This window comes from Rhinoderma darwinii, chromosome 7, assembly GCF_050947455.1.
Source record: "Rhinoderma darwinii isolate aRhiDar2 chromosome 7, aRhiDar2.hap1, whole genome shotgun sequence".
Taxonomy (NCBI): domain Eukaryota; kingdom Metazoa; phylum Chordata; class Amphibia; order Anura; family Rhinodermatidae; genus Rhinoderma; species Rhinoderma darwinii.
In genome coordinates this window covers 91,582,296-91,595,096 of record NC_134693.1, presented here as the reverse complement: position 1 = coordinate 91,595,096, position 12,801 = coordinate 91,582,296, and the positions used below count along the sequence as shown (strand labels likewise).

At 39.7% G+C, this 12,801-nt stretch overlaps 1 protein-coding gene across 4 annotated transcripts in view; it reads left to right on the top strand.

The window, feature by feature from the left end:
* The window catches only part of C7H22orf23 (chromosome 7 C22orf23 homolog), a 40,177-nt gene that overhangs the window by 8,897 nt on the left and 18,479 nt on the right, over positions 1 to 12,801 (top strand). For 3 of the 4 annotated variants that reach the window (XM_075833672.1, XM_075833671.1, XM_075833673.1), the window contains exons 2-3: positions 6,321 to 6,449; positions 7,196 to 7,258. In XM_075833672.1, coding sequence (XP_075689787.1) covers positions 6,347 to 6,449; positions 7,196 to 7,258 — 166 coding nt within the window. In that variant the 5' untranslated portion in view covers positions 6,321 to 6,346. The remainder of the gene's footprint in view (positions 1 to 6,320; positions 6,450 to 7,195; positions 7,259 to 12,801) is intronic. The other variant, XM_075833676.1, reaches the window with a different exon arrangement.

Below are 12,801 nucleotides of genomic sequence, written 5' to 3'. Positions count from 1 at the left end.
AAAAAAAATGTAAAAGTACCCCGGGGTTTATGCAGCCCTCCCCATTACATGCTGCACATGTATGGGGAGGTGAAAGGTTCTCTAACTCATTTTATTTTTTCATAGACGTAGTGGTATGAGGGCTGTTTTTTTGTGGGACAAGCTGTAGTTATTATTGGTATCATTTTGGGGTACATGCGACTTTTTGATCACTTTTTATTCTATTTTTTGGGAGGCAAGGTGGCCAAAAAACAGCAATTGTCAGATTTTTTTTAAGGTTTATTTATACAATGTTCACCATGCGTTATAAATTACATGTTAACTTTGTTCTGCGGGCCAGTCTGATTCCGGCGATACCTAATTTATAGCACTTTTTTACGTTGTACAACTTTTTGCACAATAAAATTACTTTTGTAGAAAGAATGTATTTTTTCTGTCGCCAAGTTGTGAGAACCATTACTTTTTAATTTTTTTTGTTGACGGAGCTGTATGAGGGCTTGTTTTTTGCAAGACGAGCTATAGTTTATATAGGTGCCATTTTTGGACTTTTTGATCCCTTTTTATTCAAATTTTTGTAGGGCAAAGCGACCAAAAAAAGAGAAATTCTGGCAGTGTTTTTAATTTTTTTTTACCCCGTTCACCGTGTGGAATAACATATTTTTATAGTTTAGGCCGTTACAGTCGCGGCGATACCATATATGTATGTTTTTTTTATATTTTTTTCAATAATATAGGACTTGATATGGGAAAAAGGGCGATTGTGTTTTATTTTATTACTTGAAACTTTTATTATATTTTTTACAGCTTTTTTTTTACACTTTTCTTTAGTCTTACTAGGTGACTTGAAGGTCCAACTGTCAGTTTTTTTTCTAATACATTGCAATACCTATGTAGTGCAATGTATTAGATCTGTCAGTCATTCACTGACAGAAAGCAGATTAGGCTTCGCCTACGGGCGGGGCCTTATCGGCTTCCGTAATGGCAGACAGGAGGCCATTGTTAGGTCTCCTGTTGCCATAGTAGCAGTCGGCAGCCGTGCTTCCGATAGCTGCATCTAAGGGGTTAATGGCAGGGATCGGAGCTAGCTCCGGTTCCTGCCATTACTGGTGGGTGTCAGCTGTAACATACAGCTGACATCCACCGCTGATGACGCCGGCTCATCTCCTGAGCCATCTTGTCGGCGGCTACGTTAGCCTTTCAGGCCCCACCTCCGGGCCGGGCTAAAAGTTTTCAGTGCTAGGCAGACCGGGAGGCCACTATTAGGCCTCCAGTTGCCATTGCAGACACCGACACCCCGGCGATTTCATTGCTGGGGTATCTATGAGCTCCAAACACCGTCAATGCAGCGATCGCTTTTCACTGCTGCATTTAAGGGGTTAATGGCGGGGATCGAAGCGAACTTCGGTCCCCGCCATTACAGCAGGATGTCAGCTGTAAGGTACAGCTGACATCCAGGGATGATGGCACCGACTCAGCTTCTGAGCCGGTGCGATGCATTTGTCGTATGTATACGACATTTTGCGGGAAGCACTGGCTTTCCATGACGTATACTTACGACAAATGTCGGGAAGGGGTTAAATATTTCTTTAATTTTTTTCCCTAATAATAACCTTATTTACTTTTTTTTCTCACACATTTTATTAGTTCCCCTAGGGAACTCCCCTACTAATGTATTTCAGTATATTGTCATTTTTATAGGCTCCTGTAACAGCACGAGGTTCCTGTCCGTGGCAGCTGTAATACACAGCTGACACCCGCAGCGTACGGCGCGGGCTCAGTGCGTGAGCCCACTCCATACATCACCCTTGAACCATGACATGCTATTAAGTGGTGGTGCGCAAAGGGGTTAATGCACAGCGGATGGTGCAGAATGACAATTACAATTTTCAACAGGTATGCCATTTTAGTGCACAATACGTTGTGCCCAGTTTGTGCCACTGAAGACAAATACCTCATAAAATGTTAATTGGGTTCTCCCGGGTATGGCAATGCCATATCTGTGGACGTAAACTGCTGTTTGGGCACACTGTAGGGCTCAGAAGAAAGGGAGTGTCATTTGGCTTTTGGAGCATAGATTTTGCTTGGTAGTTGTTCTGTTTGGGGTTTTACTGGTATTTCAGTTTATAACGTGGGGGCATATGTAAGTTGTGCGGAGTACATCAGGGTATAATAAGAGGGTATAAATAATGGGGTAAATAAATAATTCATAGATATGTGGCCAATGTCACACTGATAAATGGCACCCAATCTTATCTGCTTTTGAAACACTGCACATTTTGCATTGCCATATTCGGAGAGCCAGAACTTTTTTATATTTTTCCTCCAACGGAGCTGTGTGAGGGCTTATTTGTTGCAGGACAATCTGTAGTTTTCATTGGTACCATTTTGGGGTACATACTATATTTTTGATCACTTTTTATTCCATTTGTTGGCAGGAATGGAGACCAAAGACCATCAATTCTGACAATGTTTTTTATTCTTTTTTTTTTTTTATGGTGTTCACCCTGGGCTATAAATTACAATTTTACTTTAGTCTGCGGGTCGATACGATTACGGAAATACTATCTAATTTATATTTCCGAAAGTTTGTTTGAAGCCCGATTTTTCATTGGTTTAAAAGCAGTCCTTGTGACCGCTGCAGCCTGTGATTGGCTGCAGCGGTCACATGGGATGAAACGTCATCCCGGAAGGCCAGACTGGAGGAAGAAGCAGAAGAAGTTCTGGGTAAGTTAACTTTTAAGGGTATGTTCACACGCAGTGTTTTCAGGCGTATTTCGGGGGAATTTACGCCTTGAAAAACGCCTGAAAAAACGGAAGCTGAACGCCTACAAACATCTGCCCATTGAAATCAATTTGAAAAATAGCATTTAGTTCATATGGGGCGTCTTTTTACGCCTCTGTTTTAAAAAACGGAGCGTAAAAAGACGCTCCGTAAAAAGAAGTAACAGGTCACTCCTTGAGGCGTTTTTTGGAGCCGATTTTCAATTGAACATTTTGAAAATTGCCTCAAAAGAATCTCCAAATTCAATTTCAGCTTAAAAAACGCCTGAAAATCAGGAGCTGTTTTCCCTTGAAAACAGCTCCGTATTTTCAGACGTTTTTGAGTTTGCATGTGAACATACCCTAATACTTTTAACTCCAGCAATAGTCACTGTCCCGGGTGCTAAAAGAGTTACTGCCGATCAGTTAACTCTTTCAGCACCCTGGACAGTGACTATCTCCTGACGTCGCCTAGCAACGCTCCCGTAATTACGGGTGCACACACGTAGCCACCCGTAATTACAGGTGCCCCATAGACTTATATGGGCCTGCCCGTGCTGTAATTACGGCCTGAAATAGGACATGTTCTATATTTTTCAACGGCCCGGGCACCTTCACGTAAGCAAACGGGAAGGTACCCGTGGCCAATAGAAGTCTATGGGCACGTAATTACGGCCCATGACTACGGGCGTTTTTACGTTCGTGTGCATGAGGCCTAAATCTGTAATGAATATATTGCTTCATTTCATTTATTTTAGGCTTCCAGTAACATTATTTACACTCTCTAACAATTAAATTCATATTGAGAGGTAGCAATTAAATTCATACTGAGAGGTATTTAAATAGTGAGCTTTTAGTTGTAGTTTTTATTGGTACTAATTTGGGGTACATGCGACTTTTTTGATCACTTTTTATGTTATATTTTGGGAGGGGTGGTGACCAAAAAAAAAATTGTGATTCTGCCATTGTTTTTTTACTTCGTTTTTTTTGTTACGGTGTTCACCGTTCTGGAAAATTAATATAGCTTTATAGTTGGGGTTATTACAAACCCGGTGATACCAAATATGTGTACTTTTAACGGTTTCATTTTTTCCCTAAAATAAAAGACATATCATAGAAAAAAAAGATGCGTGAAGATACTGCTCATCTGGACGTGCATGTATGCCAAGGTGCGCGAAGGGGTTAAACCACATAATCCACTGTGTACCAGAGAAATATTCAAAAAACAACATTGGAATTGCTTTTTTTCCCCCCCCCCCATTCCCCCCATAAAAATTTATCAAAAAATTATATGTACCTCAAAACGGTTCTGTTAAAAAAAATATAACTCGTCCCCCAAAAAACAATCCCTAACACAGCTACATCAACGGAAAGCTAAAAAAAAGTTATGGCTCTCGGAGTAAAAAATTCCTCTACGACATGCGCTATTAGGGTACGGACAGGACGAATACGCTACGTAAAAGTACATAGTGTATCCGTCCTGGAAGCCGCAGGGAATTCCGCCTCAAAAAACGCACCAGTTTTTTGGACGGCATGTCCGCTGAGGAAATCCTGCAGGAATTTAAAAAAAAACAAACAAACATTTATACTTACCACAGCTGTAGTCATGGTGATGCGTCCCTCTCTTCTAAGCGTAGCCCGGCCTCCTGGGATGACGCTGTAACCCATGTGACCACTGCTGCCTTTGATTGGCTGCAGCAGTTACATGGGATGAAACATCATCCCAGGAGGTCGGGCTGCACTCAAAACAGGGGATCACGTCGCTAGGAATACAGTATGAACCTTTTTTTAGGAATTTAAAATAAAAAATAGCTATTTGTTTCTATCTCTTGCGATTTTTTGCATCAAAATCACATCATTTCCGCCGCAAAGTTTTACCTCCCCATTGAATTCAATGGAGAAAACCGACAACAGAAGAACAGCAATTCGGCTGCGGCTCCAAAAAAAACGCACCACAGGTTAATGAACTGTTTTTTCAGCAGATTTTTTTCCGCTGTGTGTGGAAGAGATTTGTTCCACAATGAAATCCATTGCGTATATCCGCAGTGTTCACGCCTAGTGTGCTCCTTCCCTAATTGTGCAAAAGTTATAAAAAAAAAAGTTATACATTTTTGTAACACCGTAATCGTACCGACCCATAGAATAAAGGTAACATCATTTAGGCAGAACGGTGTAAGGCTGGATTCACACGAGCACCTTACGTCCGTAATGGACAGAACGTATTTCGGCCGCAAGTCCCGGACCGAACACACTGCAGGGAGCCGGGCTCCTAGCATCATAGTTATGTACGACGCTAGGAGTCCCTACCTCACTGCCGGACAACTGTCCCGTACTGTAATCATGTTTTCAGTACGGGACAGTAGTTCCACGGAGAGGCAGGGACTCCTAGCATCGTACATAACTATGATGCTAGTAGCCCGGCTCCCTGCACTGTGTTTGGTCCGGGACTTGCGGCCGAAATACGTTCCGTCCATTACGGACGTAACATGCTCGTGTGAATCCAGCCTAAGTTTGAAATACAAAAAACAATGGCAGAATTGCTGCTTTTTACAATCCCCTCCTAAAAAATGTAAATGAATGGTCATTTTAAGGTTATATGTATTCCAAAATAGTGCAATTTAAAAATACAACTTGTCCCGCAAAAAACACTCCCTCATACAGCTCCATTGATGGTTGAAAAAAAAAAAAAAAAAAAAAAAACGGCTCTCAGAATGTGGTGACACGAAAACTTTTTTTTTATTTACATTTTTTTAATGTGCAAAAGTAGTAAAACCCACAAAAAACTATATATAAATTTGGTTATGCTGTAATCATAATGACACAGAGCATATAGTTAACATGTCAATTAAACAGAACCCAAAAAACTATGGCGGACCTGCTGTTTTTTATTACCCCCAACAAAATGTATAAAACTTTAATACGTTATATGGAATTACAGCTGTGAATCCTATATCTATGTTGTGTAGCTCAATACCACACACCGTGAAACAGCTGGGGTGGGGGGGGGGTGTGCTGCGTTTTCTGGCATGTCACCATACCCACCTTTGCTGAATCAATGACGGCATATGACCACTGCAGCCAGTGACTGGCTAGAGCGGTAATTTTCCAGTCCAGTACGCAAGGCAAACAGACCAGTGGCAGGCCACTGGACTGATGGCGCTGGAGCAACAGGGAATTTAAAAAGTGAATATGGGAATATTTTTTCTTATGTAAGGGTATTTGCGCTCACAAAATCAAAAACGTCTGAAAATACAGAGCTGTTTTCAAGGGAAAACAGCTTCTGATTTTCAGACTTTTTTTAATCAAACTTACGATTTTCGCTGCGTTTTTTTTAGCGGTTTTTCTATAGTCAATGCAAAATGGCCGCGCAAAAGAACGCCGTCGGAACAGAACGCCGTTTTTCCCATTGGAATCAATGGACAGATGTTTGTAGGTGATCCGCTTCAGATTTTTCAAAACGGCCAAAAATAGCCCGTGTGAACATACCCTTATATTTGCACTTTGCAGATTTTTTTTTCTATTTACAAAACCCCTTTGAATAAATGTGTTTTCATTTGATCATACGTACCCTTTTTAACCAGCCATTGTAGACTTCAGCTTTCCCAGTATGTCTCAGAAGGATGGAATTGTTCAAGTGCCGATAGGAACTGGTTTTTGGACCAGCACTAAGCCACCGCAATACAGCAAAGAGACTCAAGATCTACTAAAAGGTAATGTCATAGTTACTACTTAATGCCCTTGTTAAAATTAGTGAATAATTATAGAGGAGTTAAAACGTTGCTCTATATTTGTAAACCCAATCATATATATCTCAAAAAAGGATAGATGGATGGATGGTTAGGTCAAAAAGAGATGACATAACTTTTTGACCTAACATGTTATCCCACTGAAAGTAGTCATTAAAAGATGGGAAGAGTGTGGGCATATAGGGATGCACATGGTCAGCGGCAGATTTCAGCTAGGCTGGGACATTTAAGGCGCCTGATATTTGTCAAGAACAAACACTCCCCACACCATTCCACCACGCGCCTGATCCATAGGTTCATGTGGTTGTTCAAATTCTGACCCCGTAATTTGCAATGTGCAGCAGACATTGACATTTTTCAGATCAGGCGCCATTTTTCCTGTCTTTGAGTCTTTAGTATTGGTGAGCCTGTGCTCGGTGTAACCTCAGCTGCCAGGAATGGAATTGTAAGATCTTCTACTGCTTTAACCGATTCACCTCGAGTTTTGACATGTGTTTTCAGAGATGCTCTTGTGCATTAAGACATGGAGATCTGAATTACGGTCACCTTCCCATCAGCTTCAACCAGTCTTACCCATGACAATTTTTATAATCTGTGCACAGTTAATGGCACGCTTGTTATTTTATTATAGTCTTGAGGAAGATGTAAACTGGTATCTACATCTCATTTGGCTTCAAAGAGGAAAACAAGAATGTCTTTCTTTTCCCCAGTGATGATGCACAAATCCGAGCTGACAAACTTCCAGCAGCGTCAGATCAGGGAACGACTGCAAAGTATGTGTTATTTATTCACTTTATTACATTATATCCGCTCTATGGGGAGAATAATACAGGATGGTGTGACACCAGCATTTATGACAACTCTGGTGGTTAGTTATATTGTCCTTGCCCAACAGGCCAAAGTGGTTGCAGGACAGATCTCGCATTTTAAACACATTACATGACTAAACCCAGTATTGATCCACCAGTAAACGAAACAAACGTATGTTCACAAAATACACTTGTTGTGTTGTCCTTTATTAGAGACCATATGGGCATTTTATGTGACTTTCTAGGATCCCACTATTCTTGCTGTTGCCAATAGTATTGGTCCTTGGATCACTTGTCGCAGTCTCATCTTCTAAGGAGAAGGCTGAATCATTCTTGGTCTGCTCATCCGCAACAGGGTATTTTTATTTTTTTAAATCAGATAATGTGACTGAGATGAGTGCTCCAAACTAGCACCGCAGGTATTTTCTGCCTCCCATTGATTTCAATGGGAGGTCAAAGATGGAGTCGCGGCAAGAAAGGACATGGCACTTCTATTTCCCGCAAGTGGCTAAAAGCTGCCAGGGGAAAAAACCCACCTCTGCCTCCCATTGAAATCAATGGGGGCGATTTCAGACGGTTTCTGGTGCCGATTCCGAAGCGATTTCCACATCAAAAACTCAGTGTGAACAGGGCCTTAGAAAGTATTATTTGGATGTTTTATATTATTTGGACACCATAGGTTGGTATTACGTTGGCTGTGTATTGCAGTTTTCGAACTATATGGCAGTATGGCGGTTTTATGTAGACTGAAAACATGGGAAAACATTTCCAAAAATGACAAGAAACTATATGCTAACAAATAATGTTGAATGCCAACATTTTATTTTCAAATCACAATCAAAATCTCATTACAAGCATTTCGTGAAATAATAAAAGAATAATAAAGCTGGTATATATAAAATCGTGTCAATAAAATCCCTTGTAGGTATACTGACATATATATATATATATATATAAATATATATCAAGTAATACATATAGCTAGTGAAAACATCATATATTGTTAATAAGGCCAATCAATGAGATTAGCAAATGTCTGTGACAACATGTGAATAATATCACCACAGGTGTATTAAACAAACTTTTAAACCATTCTAGAGCTGTATTCTCTGACAGAAAAAAAGTAGGAGCTATTCTTAGGAGCAATATATGGATAACATGTCAGATAGTTATATTCTCAATAGTTATGATATGGACAAATATATATATTTCTTACTTAATTGTCAAACTGTTATTGTTTTCCAACAGAGGGAGAGACATAGAAACCATTATAGAACTCCGAGCAAATATCAAATCAAAGTCAGGTCATGGGTTATCTAGAAAAGCTGGGAAAGATCTTAAAGTCCACATTAAGTACTCTTGGGGATAGGGTATCTAATTTAAAGATCCATTCAAGCTCTAATCGTTTTAATTTTGAAATCCTATCGCCACCACGTCTATGGCGGAGTACATGATCAACTATAAATAACTTAGTCATTTTCACCATGGTTTTTCTCCACAAAGTGCTTGGGCAGAGGTAAATCAATTTTTTTAGTGCGAATCGTTGATTTATGATTATTGTTGAGTTTTTTGCATTTCAAGGTAGTTTCACCTACATATAATAATTTGCAGGGACATTGTATAATATATATCACATAGTCTGATTTACATGTTAGATGGTATTTAATTTTATGCACGGTACCTCTTGTCGGATGGACAAATGCCTCACTTTTTACAAGATTTTTACACTTAGAGCACCCCAGACATGGGAAACACCCTGTTTTTGGAGGTGCTAAAAATGTTTGATCATTTTTGACCGATGATCCTACATCCGCATGGACCAAACGATCTCTAAAATTCCTTGTCCTGCAATAAGCCATACGGGGTGGAGACATAGAAACCATTATAGAACTCCGAGCAAATATCAAATCAAAGTCAGGTCATGGGTTATCTAGAAAAGCTGGGAAAGATCTTAAAGTCCACATTAAGTACTCTTGGGGATAGGGTATCTAATTTAAAGATCCATTCAAGCTCTAATCGTTTTAATTTCGAAATCCTATCGCCACCACGTCTATTTCGGGGTACATAAATAACTTAAAGAGGCTCTGTTACCACATTATAAGTGCCCTATCTCCTATATAAGTAGATTGGCGCTATAATGTAGGTGACAGTAATGCTTTTTATTTAGAACAACGATCTATTTTAAACCACTTTATAAGCGATTTTTAGCTTTATGCTAATGAGTTTCTTAATGCCCAGGTGGGCGTGTTTTTACTTTCGACCAAGTGGACGTTGTACAGAGGAGTGTATGACGCTGACCAATCAGCATCATACACTTCTCTCCATTCATTTACACTGCACTAGCGATATAGTTATATCGTTATGTGCAGCCACATACACAAACACTAACATTACTACAGTGTCCTGATAATGAATATACATCACTACCAGCCTGGACGTGATGTTTATTCAGCATCTTGACACTTCTGCATCTTTTCTGTGAGATTCCAGCAAGGCAAGCGTAATCTCGCGAGATTACGATGTAACCTGTCATTTCAAACGAGATTACGCTTGCCTTGCTGGAATCTCACAGAAAAGATTCAGAAGTGTCAGGATTCTGAATACACATCACGCCCAGGCTGGTAGTGATGTATATTCATTATCAGGACACTGCAGTAACGTTAGTGTTTGTGTATGTAGCTGCACATAACGATATAACTATATCGCTAGTGCAGTGTAAATGAATGGAGAGAAGTGTATGACGCCGATTGGTCAGCGTCATACACTCCTCTGTACAACGCCCACTTGGTCTAACGTAAAAACGCCCACTTGGACATTAAGAAACTCATTAGCATAAAGCTAAAAATGGCTCATAAAAGTGGTTTAATATAGATCGTTTTTCGAAATACAAAGAATTACTGTGACCTACATTACAGCGCCCATCTCCTTATATTAGGAGATAGGGCACTTATAATGTGGTGACAGAGCCTCTTTAAAGTCATTTTAACCATGGTTTTTCTCCACAAAGTGCTTGGGCAGAGGTAAATAAAAATTTTTTTTAGTGCGAATCGTTGATTTATGATTATTGATGCGTTTTTTGCATTCCAAGGTAGTTTCACCTACATATAATAATTCTGCAGGGACATTGTATAATATATATCACATAGTCTGATTTACATGTTAGATGGCATTTAATTTTACGCACGGTACCTCTTGTCGGATGGACAAATGCCTCACTTTTTACAAGATGTTTTACAATTATAGCACCCCAGACATGGGAAACACCCTGTTTTTGGATGTGCTAAAACAGTTTGATCATTTTTAACCGATGATCCTACGTCCGCATGGACCTAACGATCTCTAAAATGCCTTGTCCTGTGATAAGCCATACGGGGTGGAGCTACAAATTCTGGGATCTTATCATAGGTACTCCTCAATATCCCCCATAGGTGGTGCCTTGGTGGTCATGGACACATCGATATATCTGGCTGAGTTAGCCAGACAACTAGATGACTCAAATGTATATGAATTATTACCTTCTGATCCAAAGTTTAGAATTAAGAGAGTAATAGATGGGTTATTGAACGACGCGCCTACCATGCAGGTATCATTGACAAGGATCTACAAGACTTTATGACAGTGCGGCACCCAGTGGTCCCAGTACTATATTGTCTACCAAAGATCCACAAGTAAATGATTGACCCTCTGGGTAGACCGATATCGGGCTGTGGCTCAATTTTTTCCCCTATTGCAATTTTTCTGGACAAAATGTTGAGAGTCTTTGCAACATCAGCTAAATCCTATATTCAGGATACAACAGACTTCCTGAATAAATTGGATGAGATTGAGTTAGACGGTGACTGCATACTGTTATCTTTCGATGTGTGCAATCTGTACACTTCAATCAATCACACTAGGGGTTTACATACGGTTTTTAATGCATTACAGGGTTCAGACTATACCCAGGAGTGTATTAGCCTTTTGATGTGTCTGTTGGAAATCATTCTAACTGAAAATTACTTTACATGGTGACACATTTTATGCCCAGAGGAGGGGAACCACCATGGGTTCTAACGTGGCGCCCACATACGCCAATGTGTTTACGGCAGCTTTAGAGGAAGACGCTGTCTATGTGTCTCCCCACTTCACCAAGGTTTTGAGGTGGTGGAGATACATAGACGACGTCTTCGTAATCTGGACTGGCTCCCAGGAAGAGCTTGAATGTTTCTTTTCATTCCTGAATGAGGTGAATAGCAAAATTAAATTCACCATGGTATCGTCAGTGACATAGTGGCAGTTTCTCGATACAAGGGTCTTTAGAAAAGACAAGTTGTGTATCGATCTATATAGTAAACCTACAGATCGTAATAACCTGTTGAGGTTTGAAAGTTGTCATCCGCATCCAATGATTGCTTCCCTCCCCTATAGTCAGATGCTAAGGGTTAAAAGGATTGTCCAGGATCCTTCTATGTTGGAAATCAGGTTGAGAGACATGTCCCAGAAATTAAAAAATCGTGGATACCCTAAAAGATTATTGGATAATAAAAGATCAAAAGTTGATGAGATTCCTAGACAAGATCTTCTTATGAAAAAAATACAGACTAAATCACACAGATTAGCATTAGTATCTACATATTCCCACAAAAGTAATGAAATTGCAAAAATTATTTTAAAAAAAAATGGGGGATATTGAGGAGTACCTATGATAAGATCCCAGAATTTGTAGCTCCACCCCGTATGGCTTATTGCAGGACAAGGAATTTTAGAGATCGTTTGGTCCATGCGGATGTAGGATCATCGGTCAAAAATGATCAAACATTTTTAGCACCTCCAAAAACAGGGTGTTTCCCATGTCTGGGGTGCTCTAAGTGTAAAAATCTTGTAAAAAGTGAGGCATTTGTCCATCCGACAAGAGGTACCGTGCATAAAATTAAATACCATCTAACATGTAAATCAGACTATGTGATATATATTATACAATGTCCCTGCAAATTATTATATGTAGGTGAAACTACCTTGAAATGCAAAAAACTCAACAATAATCATAAATCAACGATTCGCACTAAAAAAATTGATTTACCTCTGCCCAAGCACTTTGTGGAGAAAAACCATGGTGAAAATGACTAAGTTATTTATAGTTGATCATGTACTCCGCCATAGACGTGGTGGCGATAGGATTTCAAAATTAAAACGATTAGAGCTTGAATGGATCTTTAAATTAGATACCCTATCCCCAAGAGTACTTAATGTGGACTTTAAGATCTTTCCCAGCTTTTCTAGATAACCCATGACCTGACTTTGATTTGATATTTGCTCGGAGTTCTATAATGGTTTCTATGTCTCTCCCTCTGTTGGAAAACAATAACAGTTTGACAATTAAGTAAGAAATATATATATTTGTCCATATCATAACTATTGAGAATATAACTATCTGACATGTTATCCATATATTGCTCCTAAGAATATCTCCTTTTTTTCTCTTTTAGGCCGGATTCACACGAGCGTTTTGCGTGCGCAAAAGGCACTTA